Source organism: Euprymna scolopes, chromosome 1 (genome assembly GCF_053919585.1).
Source record: "Euprymna scolopes isolate OS-2025 chromosome 1, ASM5391958v1, whole genome shotgun sequence".
Classification (NCBI taxonomy): domain Eukaryota; kingdom Metazoa; phylum Mollusca; class Cephalopoda; order Sepiida; family Sepiolidae; genus Euprymna; species Euprymna scolopes.
Window position 1 is genome coordinate 99,823,905 of NC_136482.1, and position 17,854 is coordinate 99,841,758.

Consider the following 17,854-nt stretch of genomic DNA (forward strand, 5'->3'; position numbering starts at 1 on the left):
ACAAAATTTTGTGAATGGTTTACAGTCCCGTGAACATAATTAAACTTGAAAATAATATTTAAAAATAATGCGGATTCCATTTTGACTTTCACCAATTTTCCTGTTAATAATTACATAAACTCCGGCAAAAAAACAAAAAAAAAAAAACAGATAAAATCATAATAACAAAAATCATGAGCAAATTTCAAGCCAAAAAAACAAAAAAAAACAAACTAGGTCACATATGCGAAAATTCTTTCCTTGTAAAAATAATAACTTCTCTCTCAGTCGAACAACTTACAACATCGGAGCCGATGTGTATTTCGTTACAGGGATAGTATTTGTGTACGTCCGCCCTTTTTCTTTATATTTTTTAATATATAAAATAACTCCTGAAATTGATTGTTATTAATTTTATGGTGCATGTTTAATTCATGGTTAAAATATTTGTTTTGACTTTTATCTTCAATGAAAGAAATTTTATGAAAAAAATCAAATTGTTTTCGAAATTCCCTTAATTGTATTTCCACTTTTTTGCCGGACCAAATTTTTTTGCTACACAGAAACTTTGATTATATAATGGTATATTTCAAAACAACAATTTCATGGGAATCGGAATCGTACTTGGTATTGGAATCATTAATCAACATTTTCCTAGAATCAGAATTGAAATCGGAAAAAATTTAGGAATCGTCCGAAAACTACTTGTAGTTTTTTGTTTCCACCATGTCTTTTCCTATGGTCCTCAGATTTCATGAGTGATGTTTCTGATAGAGATAGAAGAATTGCTGTCTTCTAAGTTGGCTGTTTTAATTTGGTAGTATTCATCATTATTCACCTGTCAACCTATCCATTTCAGTAACACTTATTCTCAAGTGGTTCTTGGCCTTGATCATTGGCATCTCATTAGAAAAACAAATGATTGAAACAAACATGTTTTTGCTGATATAATATTAGTTATATGATAAATAAATTAAAAAATTTTTTATTTTAGTTTCATACAAAATAAATTCCATTGAATATTTTGAGCTTGGCATTCGTTTGCTTCTCCATGAAACTGAGTTCATTGTGGAATTTGTTCATGCTGTTATATGAAAAGGGTAAGTATGAAAATAGCCTAAGGTCTCTCAGCTCCATTTTTTTAGTGGGGAAGCATAAGTAGTGTAATGGATACTGCTGTAGACTATGGGATCTGTTAACCCAAGTTCAAATATAGTTGCATATATTATACATTCACTTGCACAAAAAAAGATCTTCACACAGTCTTTGATATGTACTAACTACAGCCACATCCTATACATCTGCCTTTCTGACTAAATCTCAAATAATACCATACATGCAAGATGTAAGTGCATAGATGGCCAGCTGAAACCTGGATTAACACTGTTAAGACAGACATGGAGCTGATAGCTGGCCCCCACGTTTTTGGTATTTGTTGTTGAAATCAGGGATGGCTGAGGTTAGTTAAGAACTCAGCTGTCAGTTGTTGTGGATGGACTGCCTTAGTATGAGACACTGGAACTGGCTCAACTGGGTGAATGCCATTACAAATCACAAGTTTCAATTCACTTACACTGTATAACGATTGGGATAAGTTTGAACTAGAGTTTTGATTCAGGAGTTGATTTAATAAATATGCAATTCCGATGCCTGACTTGAAGGTGGAGAAGTTAACTGAAAAAATCTCACTCTTGACTTTCATTATCCACCTGATACGTACAAGTCTTTCTAGCTTGTGTTTAATTAATCTTTTACATGTTTTGGCTTTAAGTAACCACAGAAGAGTTGATAGATGTCAGACTAAACTACTTTTTCAGGGGTTGAGTTCGGTTATACTTCCTTTGTAATATGAAGAGGTGGAAGGGTTCTTTGCACTTTGGTATCTAAATTTAATTGCTCTTATTTCTCTCCATGAACAACCAAGTGCCCCATTGTCCACTAAAACCAACTGAATACACGCATACACACACTCATAGCATTGCTGTAATTTACAGAAAAGTATAATCTTTGAAGCAGTGATTTTAGTATATTAGTATTGTACTCTACATTATCCTCCCTCTGCTTAATGTATGTTGAGAATAGGGTTAGTTTTCTAACCCCTCCTCTTCCTCTTCTTCCTCCTCAATGTAGGTTAACAATAAGAAGGTTAGTTTTATGTCATCATGTGGGAAACAGCAATCTTCTTTTGTCTCTATTTTCTAAATTTGACCATCTCATTTACATAATATATCTTGTTACAAGCTTTTTTCCTTTGCCTACTTAATAAAATTTTAGACTCACACGCATTATTTTCATTAAGGAAAGATATTTTTAGTGGGACATGTGCCTCAGTGTTGCCTGGGAAAATTAAGGAAACTAGGAATTGTAATCCTTAGAAGTAAATTGACCGGAAAGATTTTTTTTTACTCAATAAAAATGTTTAGGAATGTCCTCACCGATTTCTTTGCTTTGTTGTAATAGGTGTGTGTGTCTGCATTTTTTTTTTTTTTTTTTTTTTTAGGGTGGTGATGGTAGTTTGTGGTGGATTTGATTTTAATTTATAATATTACAAGAGAATGTAATGTCTGACTAGTATACAAATGAACGAAAATGCATTATGATGGAATGTTTTTGTAATGAAATGAATATGAGAAAAAGGGAATACTTACTAATCCATTTGCTTTGCTGTAGAGTGTATACGTTTATGTTTTTTTAGGGGGTGTGACAATTTACAATGTAGAAATGGATCACAACCTCTAAAAAGTCCAACTCTTTTCACACAAAATGTTAATTTTTTATCCACGATTTGAAAAATATGCCTAAATAGAACTCTTAGAAAACAGTAATAGCTAATAATAATAATTTTTGTTAAAAATCAATTTGCAAATCAGCTCAAATACATTGACCACATAGACATGCTTAGTATATAAAGAAGCTGAACTTGCTTTATTTTGAAGATGAAATTAGAGTTTTAATGTCATTTTCAGTGTGATAAATTTCCCAACTTTATAAATAGAAACAATTTTAGAATTAAAAAAAGAAATTGGATTATTTTTTTATAATAAGCTTGTTATGAAAACGAAATTGCTTTATTAACCTTTTAGTATTCCAATTTTTGGCATGAGTACTTCAGTTATCATAGACTTTTACAATCTCTGCAATTCAATAACAAAGAAGTATTAGTTATTTTATTTTTTAACGTTTTATTTATTATACAGTCATGTTTTAGGAGTTAGTCATCTATTGTGTGTTTGTATAAACTACAATTATACAAAATTACAGCTGATACTGATGGATGTGCCTGTATAAGAATTATCAGAACTTGTCATCAGGCAAAATTTTGCAGTGATGTACTTGGTATAAAGCTTTCATGGAGGTGATCTAATGTGCCTAGAGTCAGATCAGAGTTGTTGTCTGAATCGATATGATGTAGAACCTGAAATCTACAATGGAGATAGTGCATCACTTAAAACCATCCTTGAGGGATCTGAAAATGTATTTTGTGATTATAACTGTTTCCTATAAATAAAAGTTCTGTCCTCTGAGATCGCTCTTATATAGACATATTTATGTTTGTATAAACTACAATTGTACAAAATTACAACTGCCCCCCCCCCCCAAAAAAATTATTTTAAATTAAAGTTAAATTTAAGTTTGATTAAAAGGAAAAAATATTAGCTATAAACATCTGAATGACAGTTTCTTTATTTTAACTTTGGCCAATATGGAGAAGCATTTCATGAATTGTTACTTATAACTGCTGTCCTATTCATACCCTCCCTCCTGAATGGAGTTAGAATATTCCCCACAAATGCTCCTTTTACACATCTATATTATTTGGCATCTGCCTAGAAAAGAGATTGATCATTGTTAAGCCACCTTATGCAGTGGCATTACTCATTAGATCCATCTCTCATTATACAATGAGGTGAAATCTTTTTGTAGTAAGATTAATGAATAATATGTTTCTAATCTCAAATATTCTAATGTCTCTGCCATCCATCTTATTGCAGTGATGTTTTGATGATTTGAGCATGCAGTTTGTTGCTCAAAGTCAGAATTAATTTGTGATGTAATTTTACCTACCTCTCTGTCTAGGTGGTGCAAGCGTATTTGTTGGGCAGCTGAGGATGTCAACGACAACCATCAGGTAGAACTACAAAATGGTCAGTCTGTGAGGGTCGATTGCTTAACCATCTCTTGTGAGCTTGCTTAGGACCACCATGCATGGGTTACCATGGTTTGGTATATTGTGCAGGCCAAGAGTGAAGCTGCATCAATCTAACGAGGGTGAATGCTGTTGCAATAACAGTAATCTTAAATTGTCAAGAGTTTTTTTTTTTTTTGGTTTGGTTTGAAGAGGGATATTGGAAAAGGTGATGTTTAACTATTGGGGACATTAGGGAAGCCAAGGGGTCATTTGATGAACACCTTGAGATCCAAAGGAACTTTTGATGGCCACATTAGAAAGAGAGAGTATTAGCTAAAATACATTTCTGTAAACCACATATTTATACATTTGTTTTTATTTTATTTCACAGTGTAACTTATTCAAATGCCAGGTATGCTAATAATTCAAATGTGGGAGAGTCAAGGAGGACAAGTTTTTTTTCTTGCACATGAAAAAATGAAATGAGGGTTTATCTATTAAACCGGAAATCAACTAAGATCAAAAATGTGGCCAAGTCCACATTAATCGCAGATAATTGGTTGAAGGTTGTGATAGATCTTATTGTCGAAATTATCTATGGTAAGAAGTCAGTTTTACCAAATATGAAATTCTGTTAATTATTGTTTGTTTATTGTTAACTTCTTGATTGCAATGAATTATCAACAAATGGAAATTAATGCTTTAATTTCTTTATAATATATATTTTTAAAATATTTGTTATATCGAGTAAAATCTTATTTACTTTAATTATTTTCTCTTTTTATTTTTTTTAACTTTAGGATCAGTTTAATCAAAGGGCATGATGCAGTCGTCCCACCCACGAAAACAAATACGGACAACGTTAATTATGATGCTGGAGCTGATCTTCTCTATAAGTAAGTACTAAATGAAACTAAGAACAGCTACTTTTATGATGTATTCATTCAATTTGTGTGTATAGTGATGGCACTGCTGTTTCAAACGTAAGCATGATAGACAGAGCCTTATAGGTATTGTACAGCCAGGTAGATCAAAGTGTAATATCTGTTCCATCTATGAGGAGGAGAAATCGTTCTTGACTGGAGCAATTTTAATTTTTGTTTTATCCAAAAAATGTTTCTTTAGGGAACTGAATATCTCCATATGAAAAAATGATATTGTGTCTAAGTTTGCCATCATGGGGAGGCAAGTAAATAGAAATTCAGATAACTCTTTAATTTCTTGATTATCAATTATTTACAATACACTTCTTAGTAATTAACTGTTCAATCATTATAATTCAAAATCATACCTGTTTTTTCTTCACCTGTTACTCTATGTACATGTAGGTTGTTATTCTGCTGGACTGAAGACAAACTCATAGCTATAATCTAAATCATCACATACTTCTCTCATTATTTAACTAATTGATTAAAAATTAAAATCACTTCAAATAAGAAATTATTTATCTGATTGCAATTCTTTGTATTAAAGCTTTTGAAAACTAATGAACTAAATACAAATATGCAATTATATTTTTTTGGTACTTGTACAGTTTAATGAAGACATTAAAAAATGAAAATATCGAAAAAAAGTTTATATTGTACGTATCCGTTCTGGACTGAAGATCTCTGAAAAAAAATTTCATTTAACTTGATTGAGTAGTTTTTTTTTTTTTTACAGCAGAAAAACACATTCTTATGAGATCGCGTTGAAGGCAGCCATTATGAAATTTGTTAAACACGCCATGGAGAGATAACTCCAGTTAAAGCACCGACACTCCCTCCCCATCTTTAATACTCGCTTTTCTTCCTAAAAATCGAACCTTTTGCTCGGTATCATAACAAATTGTTTTTTTGCTGTAAAAAAAAAACTACATGATGAAATTAAGTGAATTTTTTTTTCTGGGAACTTTGTTCCATAACGGATATGTGCAATATAACCTTTTTTCAATATTTTCATTTTTTAATGTCTTGGTTAAACTGTACAAGTACCATTTTTTTAAAAATATATCTATCATAAAATTTCATTTTGTTGAATAGTAGTTATCCAGAAATTGTATAAGCCATAGATTGCATTGGTTGATCATATTGCTAACATGACCACTATAAACACAACTAATTTGACTATTTGACTAATAAAGCATTTATTTTCATTATTGTGCACATTACTTCCAGTACATTCACAACTTTAGTTCTTTTTTTTTTTTTTTTTGCAAAGATCAATGTATGGCATCTATTCTGATACTAAACTTTATCTGTTCTTGATCAATGGAGGAAAGATCCTTCTAGTCTGAGGGAATTTTAATTTTTGTCCCAATACAAAGTGCCCCTTTTAGGAGTCTGGATTTTTCCCACATTAAATGCTGACCTTATGTCTTACTTTGCCCTTTTGGAGAGGCAAATAAATAAGTACTTTCTATATTAAAAAATATATATTTCTATTAATCTCATTCTTTTTGTTTCTTTCTTTGTTAATCCATACTAAAACTTATCAGTTGACAAAAACATTTGTTGAAGGATCTTCTAGAATGCTTTGTTTTGTTTCAAAATATTTTAAAATTCTATAGGTATTCATATATTTTTGTTATTCAAAAAAATTCTATTTTCAATTGGCAGATACCAAAAAGTATGGAAAGACGTCCAAACTGCTAATGAAGAAAATGCCAAGAAAGCAGAGGTACATATTACCATTTTTGATTATGTATTATTTTTTAAATTTTATTTGTCAGACCAATGCTCTCCTATTTTATGTCCACTTACAACTTATATTTTAATAATTATTAGAATTGTGAACTTAAGAAGGTTTTAATCTATATCTAATATGGATGATTTGATTACATTTACCAAAATGAATATTTCTGATACCTATAAAAATAATACAATATATAATACCATGTTTAAAATGGCAGTAATTGTACAGTCTCGGAAGGAATGCTGTTCAGCTTTTAAAGCTACTTAATAAAGAGAACAGTGAAGTAACACTATATTCATTTAGTTTACTTATTTAAATCTATTATATTCATCTTTTATTTATATTAATTAGTAAAATGAAGCTGCATTTTTATCTTATGTTAAAGTAGTGTTTATCTGTAACTAAACCTATACCATTTCTGAAAAAGTGAAGAGATCAAAGTAAATTTCTATTGTGCTACTTAGCTTCTACATTAGTGATGTATATTGCAATGTGTATATTTGATTTATTTCCCTCATCATGCACTATATCAGTAATTTAAAAAGTATAATAAGAAATATGGCCAAATCCTAGACGAGAGCCATCCATAGGAGCTTGGTTTTAGATGCATTAAAAGTAACCAGCCACCTCTTCCCCCACTGTACCACATGCTCGAGATCAGAGGTGAGAGAATCAGAGAGAACTTTGTCATTTACTGCCTTTGATGTGTTGCCATAGATGGTTGTGTCATCAGCATAGATGTCAACGAATGATTTAAGTATGTGTTTTGGGAGATCATTGATGTAGATCAGGAAGAGTGTTGGCCCCAGGATGGACCCCTGAGGGACTCCAACATTAATACTGAGGGCCTCTGATTTCTGCCCACCAACCACTACTCTTATCAGAGAGAAATGATTTAATGATTGAGAAAACATTTCCAGTTATACCATAGCTGGAAATCTTGTGAAGTAGGCCCTTATGTTATACTTTCTTGAAGGCCTTTGATATGTCAAGAGCAATTACCCTAGAAAGGAAGCCTTTGTAAAGAGATTCACTAATCCTATGAGATATAACCGTTAGCACATCTGCTGTAGATCTGGCAGAATGGAAACCATATTGCATGTCACTAAGAAGGTTATTTCTGCTGAGGTGGTTGACTACTTCTCTATTTAATATGGATTCCAGCAAGTTACTCATGACACACAGGAGACTTATTGGTCTGTACTGAGAGGAGGATGACTTATCACCTGAATTTTTAAATACAGGGCATACTGATGAGGTTTTCCAGGGTGTTGGAAAGCACTTCTCCTTAAGGCAACGCTTAAACAGTTTCGTAAGTATGGGGGCAAGTTCTAGTTGATGCTTTTTCAGCACTATAATTAGAATGCTATCAGGACCGGTTGCTTTACTGGAATCAAGGTTCTTGATTAGCTTGGCGACATCACGCACAGATATTTGTATATTGCATAGCGTGTTGTGTGTTATAGGAGGAAATATGGGGAGTTGATGGCTTTCATCACATAGGGTAGAATTAGCTGCAAAGTTCTTGGCAAATAGTTTGGCCTTGTCTGATGTTGACGAGATGACCTCAGGTCCATTGATGATGGTTGGGATAGAATGCACGCTTCTGTTCAGGATTCTGTTTGGTATTTTCCAAAACTGGTGGGAACCAAGCTGCTCCTCAGCTACTTTTGATTTAATGGACTGAGCATATAGCTCTCTTGCATTTTTTATTACTCTTTTACAGTGGTTGCTGGCAGTCCTGAAAGCAGCTTTAGTCTCAGTACATCTATTACGTTGGTAGCTATGGAAGATATCTTTATATTCATTTACATATATAAACCCTATTTGTAAACATTTAAAAAAAAAAATTATTATCATCTCCTGGATTAAAGCTCATCTTCATTTTTATGATGTTTTATAGACAAGTTAATGCTTTTTAATTTTATAATTTCTCCAGGCAGCAGATCGAGAAATCCAAATACTTTATGGTGATATAAAAAAGAATTGCAATAATTTGACTGGATTCTATCGAGAAGTCAAAAGTTTGCCAAGTTTTTTGAGTGTCCTTCAGAATCTCACTGATTTGTTAGGTAAGTGAAAAATTATGACTGAGTTGTGCAGAAAAATCATGTGAATGTAAAACTATTATTGAAAGCAAAATCATTTCTATTAAACTTTCATTCCAAACCATCTCCAATAAATGAAGCAAATAAGTGTGACAAATCAAGTAATGCAGAATGGACTGATCTATAGGCACTCTTATAGAGATGTTTGACTGTATCTAAAAATATGAGTATATCAGCCCGACATACAAATAAAAATAAATTAGCACACTATAGCATTAGTGCAATAAACAAACACCTAGGAATTGTGTGTGTGTGTGTGTGTCTTTCTCTCTCTCTCTCTCTCTCATATATATATATATAGAGAGAGAGAGAGAGAGAGAGAAATAAAAAAGGAACAAACCAAATTATGTGTTCATCAATGTTTCATCTTTATTTCGAGACTTCCTCTGGATGAATGAGATTAAGAAAACAAAACACCAGTACAAATATTTGAAAATAAGAATTCAAATACCTTACAAATACTTTGAAAACCTTGCAATATCCCACATATTTTATATTAAATGCTAAGAAAGAAGCCTTGCAAATATTTTCCAGGATAAAAAGCAAAAATCATATACACCAGACAGTTCTCTCATAAACAGACATCTTTTACTTACACCAATAATACAATAACTTGCAACACACTAAAAAAACTAGAAATTCCAATGATACAAACCACATCACAAACTATAAAACAAATATTAAAACAACAAAACATTTCCAAAACAAACCAGTTTCCAATGCAGACATATACACCATTCTTTGTCAAAATTGCCATCATAGATATGTTAGTGAAACCCAATGTGATTAGAAAAAAGGCTCAATGAACATAAAAGAAATATAAGAAATAGCAATTCTCTGAATGCATTATTCTCTCATTCATTGCAGCATTATCATACTTTTGATTTTAAACAAGCAAAAATAAATTTATTTCAAATAAATTGTGACAGAGACTTCTTGAATCAGCGCTAATCACAAATTCAAGCACAATCAAACAACGTGGAGGTTTCTATAATTTATTATTAATAAACTTCTATTAAAAGAACATAATTTAATTTTAGACACAGGTTAACTCTCTCACACTATAGAAAACACCTCCTATAATATATATAATCAGTTGATAAATTTCATAACAAAAATACACTCATTTCATTTCGGTTTCACATTTGAGTTTGAGTTGTAAGGAACATATTTGTTCCAAAAAGAATATGAATTGCATCATATCTTTTAAAATCTTTTTTATTTTTAAATATATTAACGACTATATGACATTATAAACAAATTAAAAAAAAATATCTTACTCTCTTTCACAATGCTATGCCCCCTTTTTTCAAATTTCTAGCAACTTTTTTCCGTTTCTGAAATGGAACAGGATCATACATTTAATAACGTTAAAAATATATATTCTAATATTTGTACTGGTGTTTTGTTTTCTTAGATTTCCTCGGGATGAATGAAATTATCTATGCTCCTATAAATTTGTTTTTTTGCGTGTGTATTGATATTCATATTAAAAACCCTCTTTTCTATTTATTTAAAAAGAAAATACAACTTTCTTATAAATGGGTTGTGGAATTGCGTTCACTAGCAAAAGATCTAGCTAATTTGCATATTCTTTTAAACATTCATTTTAATTAATTCCCTATTAATTTATTCGGTTTTCTTATGGGATGATCATCTTTAGTTAACTATTACGTGTAATTATATTAATGCAGATATTCTACATAATTTATACTTGCATAATATTTGCGTAAAAAGTTTATAGTAAACACAAAACTGTTTCCATATATATTTATGTATATGCATATATTTTTATTTAATAAATTTTGCCTACCAAAATCCTCCTAGAGTTTTTGGTCTACAGACAGGAAACTTCATATATAATGTATTTGAATCCATGCGAAACTTTATATTTGGGTTTTACTTGGGAAAAATCATTGCAAAAGTATGATAATTAAAAAAAAAAAGAAATTTGCCAGGTGATGGTCGAATGCTGGCATTACAAATGCTATGAATGTAGTAGCTATTGGTTCATGTTTTAATTTTTAGTCTTGCATTATAAATGTCTTCATAGCCCAATCATTGACGACAGAGGCAAAAATATATTGTGAGCTGAACGTTTTGGTTTTGATTCTCGGTGGTGGCGTACAAGTCTTTTTTTGTTTTTGTTTTACTTTTTAAATCATTATTATATATTGCGTCCAATATCTATAAAAGTTAAAATGTCTGTCTGTCTGTGTATACTTCCCTACCATACATATTCACACTTTTTTATATATACATATGCACATAAAGTTATGAACAGTACATAGGGCCCGAGCAAAGCTGGGAGGAACTGCTAGTTAGTATATTTGTGAAAGTGTCAGTGTGTGTGTGTGTCTGTGTACATTTCCCTACACAATATCTCTGTAAATTTTCAGTCTACAGACTCGAAATTTGATATACAGGGTACAGAGATTTGGGAAAATCTTTGTAATCCGTTTTTGACCAGAAATTTGGCTGTTAAGGAGTCAAAGTTCAACGATTTGACTTTTGAAAACTCTACCAAACTCCTCCGACAATTTTGTATCTAAACACTTGAAATTTTAGATATAGGTCCCTTGGACATGGATGTAACTTAATAACTTGATTTGAGCCCAAAACAATAAATGTTAAGGGGTCATAATAGAGGTCAAAGTTAAAAAAAAATGTGACCTCTGCGATTTCTACCAAATTACTCAGACAATTTCTTGTCTAAACATTTGAAAATTTAAGTGAAGGGTATTCAGAGATAGGGCAAGTTTTTTAATCGGTTTGAGTTGAAAATTTAAGTTACCAATATATAAATGTATGTATGTTTGCATGTCTGCCTAAAACTTTCGACAGAGGTGACGGATTTTCACAAGATCAGTATTGTTTTAAAACTCGACCCTTCAGACGACAAATACCGTAAAATTGGCTAAAAAGAATAATTTCTTCACCCTCAACAGGGCACTTTTTTACAGGGAGGTGTCGCTTTTTTCGCTGATATTTTCGAAAGTCATCCCCTCTTTTCGATTGTCTAGCCTTAATTTAAACCTATGTCACTTTCGGTTTGACGGTGGTCGTAACAGCAAAGATGTCACGTTTTTTTCCTGTTCTTTTCCTCCTTCGCGGTACGGGTTCAAGGTTCCTTCCTACTATCACTTCTTTTTTTTTTTTTTCTCAACACACACCTCCAAACACCCGGGCAACACCGGGCACCCATGCTAGTATATCTATAAAAGTGAAAATGTCTGTGTGTGTGTCTGTCTGTGTACATTTCCCTACCAAATAACTCTGTCAATTTTCGGTCTACAGACTCGAAATTTGACATAAGGGATATTGAGATTTGGGAAAATCTTTTTCATTAGGTTTCGGCCAGAAATTTTGCTGTTAAGGGGTCAAAGTTCAACGATTTAACCTTTGAGAACTCTACTAAACTCCTTCGCCAATTTTGGGTCTAAACACTTGAAATTTTATATAAGTGGTTAAAATTGAAGTCAAAGTTCAAAAAAATTTTTATCTCTGTGGTCTCTAACAAATAACTCGGCCAATTCTTGGTCTAAACATTTGAAATTTTACATAAAAGGTATTCAGACATAGGGCAAGCTTTTTAATCGTTGTTTTTGCTGAAAATTTGGCTTCCAAGGGGTCAAAGTTCAAAAGATTTGACCTTTATGATCTCTAGCAAACTATTAAGCTAATTTTAGGTCTAAACATTTTAAATTTTACATAAAAGGTATTCAGACTTTCAGCAAGCTTTTTAATCATTTTTGCGCAAAAATTTGGCTGCCAAGAGGTCAAAGTTTACAGAGTTGACCTTTGCAAGCTCTACCAAACTCCTCTGCCAATTTTGGGTCTAAACACTTGAAATTTTAGATGTAGGTTTCTTGGACATGGGTCAAACATTTTAATTTAATTTGAGCCCAAAACAATAAATGTTAAGGGGTTAAAATTGGGGTCAAATTAAAAATTTGACATCTGCGGTCTCTACCAACTTTTCTCAATGGTAGTTAAGTAAGCCTATTATATAGAAAGGCATTACCATACATATTCACACTTTTTAATATATACTTATGCACATAAAGTTATGAACAGTATATAGGGTCTGAGCAAAGCTGGGCGAAACTGCTAGTTGGTAATTAATCTGATGTCACTATTATAAACAATTCTGACTTTACTCATTTTCAAAATGTATCATTCTTTTTCTGGATTTGAACAATATTTAACTGACAATTATTTTTATGATGAGACAGAATATTATTTTAAAAAGAATTAAATTGCTATAATTTTAAATAAAGAAGAGATATATTTTTTTTTATTTATAGATGGAGAGCTTGTCTTGCTACATATAATTACATTGTGTGTGCCTCCCGCCTCTTGGGAACAGCATCCTAGAAACTTTTTTCTTACTTGAAAACTTGCCAAGTGACAGAAAATCTCTGACCGGAAATCACATAATTTCATTGACTTCTATTTGAGGTCATTTTTGACCTTTAAGATATCAAACATTTTCATTCAGTCTGTTGTAAAAAATGTGAATATATATTTAAACTTTATTTATTTATTTTAAAGTTTATTTAATCTGTGTGTTTAGCGATGAGAATGCTATGTTAAATTTATACATGAGATTGACATATGAACCCATAAAATGCTATTTCAAATTGAAGCATGATTGGCAGACAGACAGAACCTCCTATAGAGATGCATAGATATATTTAATAAACTACTTTTTTATATTTACTTTTGGGGTCACCACTTATCAAGTTTAAGAGCCATTCGAGGAGAAGGGTTAATGATATTACAGATGATTGCCAGCTGAAAAATGAGGAACACTATAGAAGTATTAATATTAATCAATGGTACAAACTGTGTTTGTTTACTTATGGAGTGATTGATGACAAGAATTTGTTGATATTGAATTTGAAGACGATCAAGTTGTAATCAGCTGGAAAGCAGTCATGTATTCCACAGAGAAACTCTTGCAAAGAAACTCTGTCCATGGAAATTCTGCTTGATATAGGCATGTGAAGGGAGAAAGCAATCTTTTTTCATTGTGGTAGCAAGTCAAATTCTTACTATGAATGTCTTACAAAAAGAAACTCGAAATACAGCATCTATGGAAATAATGATAAAATAGAAAGAGATTGGTAACATTTTTTCTGTTAAGAAAGAGCTGTAGGAAAAAGATCAACCTCCTCCCACTAGATTTTAAAGTCAATTTATTTACTAATTCATTAGTTTAATTCCATCTACTTTTTCAGATGAAGTCTCTTATAGAAATGTGTGAATGCTGTTAAGATTATATGACCTGTTGTGTTACAGTCACTACAGTTATTTAGTCAACTTTATTTCATTTGGAAATTTATAAGTTATGATATATGTTTCTTGTATAAGTAAAATTTATTTACTTCTGTATTATCCTTATTAATATATAGGTAAAAACGACTATATATATAGGTAAAATGTATAGGTAAAACGACTAATTATTTTACCATCTAATTCAATTTTTTTAATATATTTACAGAACTTTTTAATAACTGTTTTATTCTTTTTATCAAACAAAAATAGAACTTTTATAATGACATATATTATGGACTGTTTTTCAAACATCGAAATTTTAAAATTAAAGTTAGTTTTATTTAAAAAAAAAATAAAATAAAAATGACCAGGTGTTTTTTTTTTTTTTTTTTTCAATTAAATTATAAACTTTATTTGAACTTTCAACAAACATTTACAGACATAAAAAATAGACTTTATAGATATTTTGTAATAATTTTTAAAAATATATTTAACGAAAAAATTTTTTTATCATTTCATTGTTGAATAAAATTTCAAAGTAATAAATGGCGAAAAAAAAAGATCTCGAAAAGAAAAAACACCTTGTCTTTTTTTTTTTTAAATAAAACTTTAATTTAAAAATTTTGATGTTTGAAAAACAGTCCATAATATATATTTCATTACAAAAGTTCTATTTTTGTTTGATAAAAAGAATAAAACAGTAAAAAAAACAAAAACAAAAACAAAAAAAACAGTCCATTAAGTTCAAATAAAGACTGTTTGAATAAAACTTATAAAAAAAGGTTCATTTTATACGGTTTTGGCCATTTTTTTGTACGTTTTTAATACAATTCAATATTTATTTAAAGTACGATGTATGTCGGTGGTCAGTGAAGAAGAAATCCTTCTAGGCCGAGGCAATTTTTATGCATAATAAAATCACAAGTATAAATAATCGAGATTTTAAAAATATATTATTTTTATAAAGATGAAATGTAGTATCACAAGATAGAAATCTTTTTATAATTTTTATTTTTATTAAAAAAAATGCACTCATAAAGACATCCATTTATTTAAATATCTTTTATTTTTAAAGAAATCTTGCTCACGAATATTCGTCAAAAAAAAAAAAATTATTTTCAAAATATATTAATTGTCACTGAAGTTAATGTTTTAAAGAATAATTAAATAAATATTGAATTGTCTTAAAAACGCACACAGACCACCCCCCCTTAAAAAAAAACATGGTACATAAAAATCAATCTTGGTCGCAAAAATCCGAAACAGAAAGAGACACCAATTTATTTAAATATCTTTTATTTAAATACATTCGTTTTGTTACTTACTTTAAAAAATGTTTTGTAAATATATACTTTTTTTTTTAAATCTTCAAAAGTTTTGTAAATATATTTTTAAAAAATTGCTGGCGAATATTCGAGCATGTTTGCTATTTGACGTGTTTGCAAACAACCGATGCCATGTGCTTGTGCCAATGTCAAGGTCGAATCACCGGTGTTAGTTGAAATGTGCGCCGGGCACCGCCAGGCGTTGTCGTCTGCTACAGGGTATCTATTTTTTACTTGGTCCAATTCTTCTATAGATATCAAGAAATATTAGAGAGGTTTAAATCAACAGAGTGAACAGGGTCAGTAAAAATCCCTAGATAGCTGAGAGAGATGATTGACTTGTTTAGTTAATTATGAATTACAGCTAATTAGAACAATATTTTTTAAAAACATAACTCAATCCCAATATTTTAGCATGTATTTTGTGTTATTAATATAAATAGGAAGCAAATGTTGGGCAACTCACATTTAGTATAATAATAGTTTTCTGTTCACTATGAAATTTTGTATTTGTTTTTCTCTTTTCTGATATATTTGTCTATTTATATTGTATTTCTATCTAATAAAAAAAAAAGTCGATGGAATTTCTAAAGAAAAAAATCTGAAATATGTATACATTTTTTAAATCAGCCAGTTTAGAAGAGAGTTGTGATACTGTAGAAGCAGCTTTGGTCCAACTGGAAGATCTCGGTGAACAGCTTGAATTAAAACAACACAAAACCTCACATCTCCAGCAACTTGAAAAATACAAAAAGAAAAAAGACGATGAGTTACGAAAGATGAAAGGTAAGAAGGAAATAGATCTGCTTTGTCTGTTTAATGAAAAATCAACCATAATGAGGTTATTTCATTTTAATATAGCAGTGGTAGTATAATGGTCAACATTGACTGTAAGCTCTCTCTAATTATAGCATCACTTTGACTAATACACTTTGGAAAGGTATGAGCACATCTGCTCCTTCCTCTAGCTATAGTGACACTCGAGTCTCAAACAAAATCTAAAATAACACTAGAGTGGTGAGTATGGCTTAATATATTTATCAATAGATGCAGAAACGGGGTGGGGGGTCCTCTGAACTGAGTGAAATCACTCAAAATCTTAATGCCAAAACACAATACATATTGTAAAAAACTTGTTGCATATGATTAATTGAACACTAGTTGCTATTCTACCCATAGGTAGGGTGGGGGAGGGTAAATTGCAGATTAATACCTTTTTCAACACTATTAGTGCATGAATAGATGTAATTATATTTGAAACCAGCATAGTTGATTTCATATGTGATCTTATTCATATATTAAAAATAAAATAACATTAATTTCATATGAACAATGGACACTATCCCCCCCCCCCCAATTCACTAAAATATATTATCCCAATTAAATCATATCAACTTAACAATACCAGGCTGATAATGATATTTTAAACTTTTCTCTGGATCAAACTCTAAAGCAAATATAATCGGCAAATAATCTATGTAATAGAAGTGAATGTATTTGTATCCAAGATAGGGCATGTGTAACAGAGAAACAGATAAGCCGACAAAAGAATAGTAATGGTGACTGTTGCTGCTTCTTTCAAAGCTTGATGTTGATCAACAATTCAGAATTCAGTTTTTAAGTGATCAGCTGCTGCTGCTTCAAATGAGACAGAAAAAGATCAAGTTTGAGGTAATAGCAGTCGTTTTGTGTTTCTTATTGATTAGTTTTGTTTACACTGCAAAGCGATATTGAGTGGGCAAAGTAAGTCAGTAAAAGTTATACCTAAGAATGACAAATTAAATGTTTACTTAAGATTAATCACAACTGTGAGATCATGTCTTCATCTTCATCAAATTCATGTATTAACAGTTTAATAAAAAACAATTCAATTTGAAAGAAAATTATTAAATGCCATGATAAGGAGCATTTTTATCCTCCAGATACAGCGATTTATAATTGATATAGACTTTACTTTTTAGACAAGTTTCATCTTGTTTTATATATATATATATATATATATATATATATATATATATATATATATATATAGTCACCCACATGTAGTACTGTTTCGTTGTTTCACAGCTCATCAGTGCGGCTAGACAGGCAACTACCTCAAGCCAGGATTGAAACCCGACCGCCTGTACGACAGTCAGGGCTATATATATATATATATATATATATATATATATATATATATATATATAGCTTAATGTAAAAGGAAAAGAGAAAGATCAATTCCACAAAAGGAGACTTATCCAGATAATGCCAAGCTCAACAATAATTGTTGGAGCTTATACAATAGGACAACAAGAGTATGAAATGAAGACACAAAACTATATATTGGTAGATATAGAATGGATCGTTTATTGAATAAT

The 17,854-nt window shown here is 30.7% G+C and overlaps 1 protein-coding gene across 1 annotated transcript in view; it reads left to right on the forward strand.

Moving 5' to 3' along the window:
* The window catches only part of LOC145259560 (dysbindin-like), a 49,419-nt gene that overhangs the window by 22,064 nt on the left and 9,501 nt on the right, over positions 1 to 17,854 (forward strand). The window contains exons 2-5 of the mRNA XM_080117251.1: positions 4,909 to 5,004; positions 6,706 to 6,766; positions 8,721 to 8,853; positions 16,125 to 16,280. Coding sequence (XP_079973377.1) covers positions 4,909 to 5,004; positions 6,706 to 6,766; positions 8,721 to 8,853; positions 16,125 to 16,280 — 446 coding nt within the window. The remainder of the gene's footprint in view (positions 1 to 4,908; positions 5,005 to 6,705; positions 6,767 to 8,720; positions 8,854 to 16,124; positions 16,281 to 17,854) is intronic.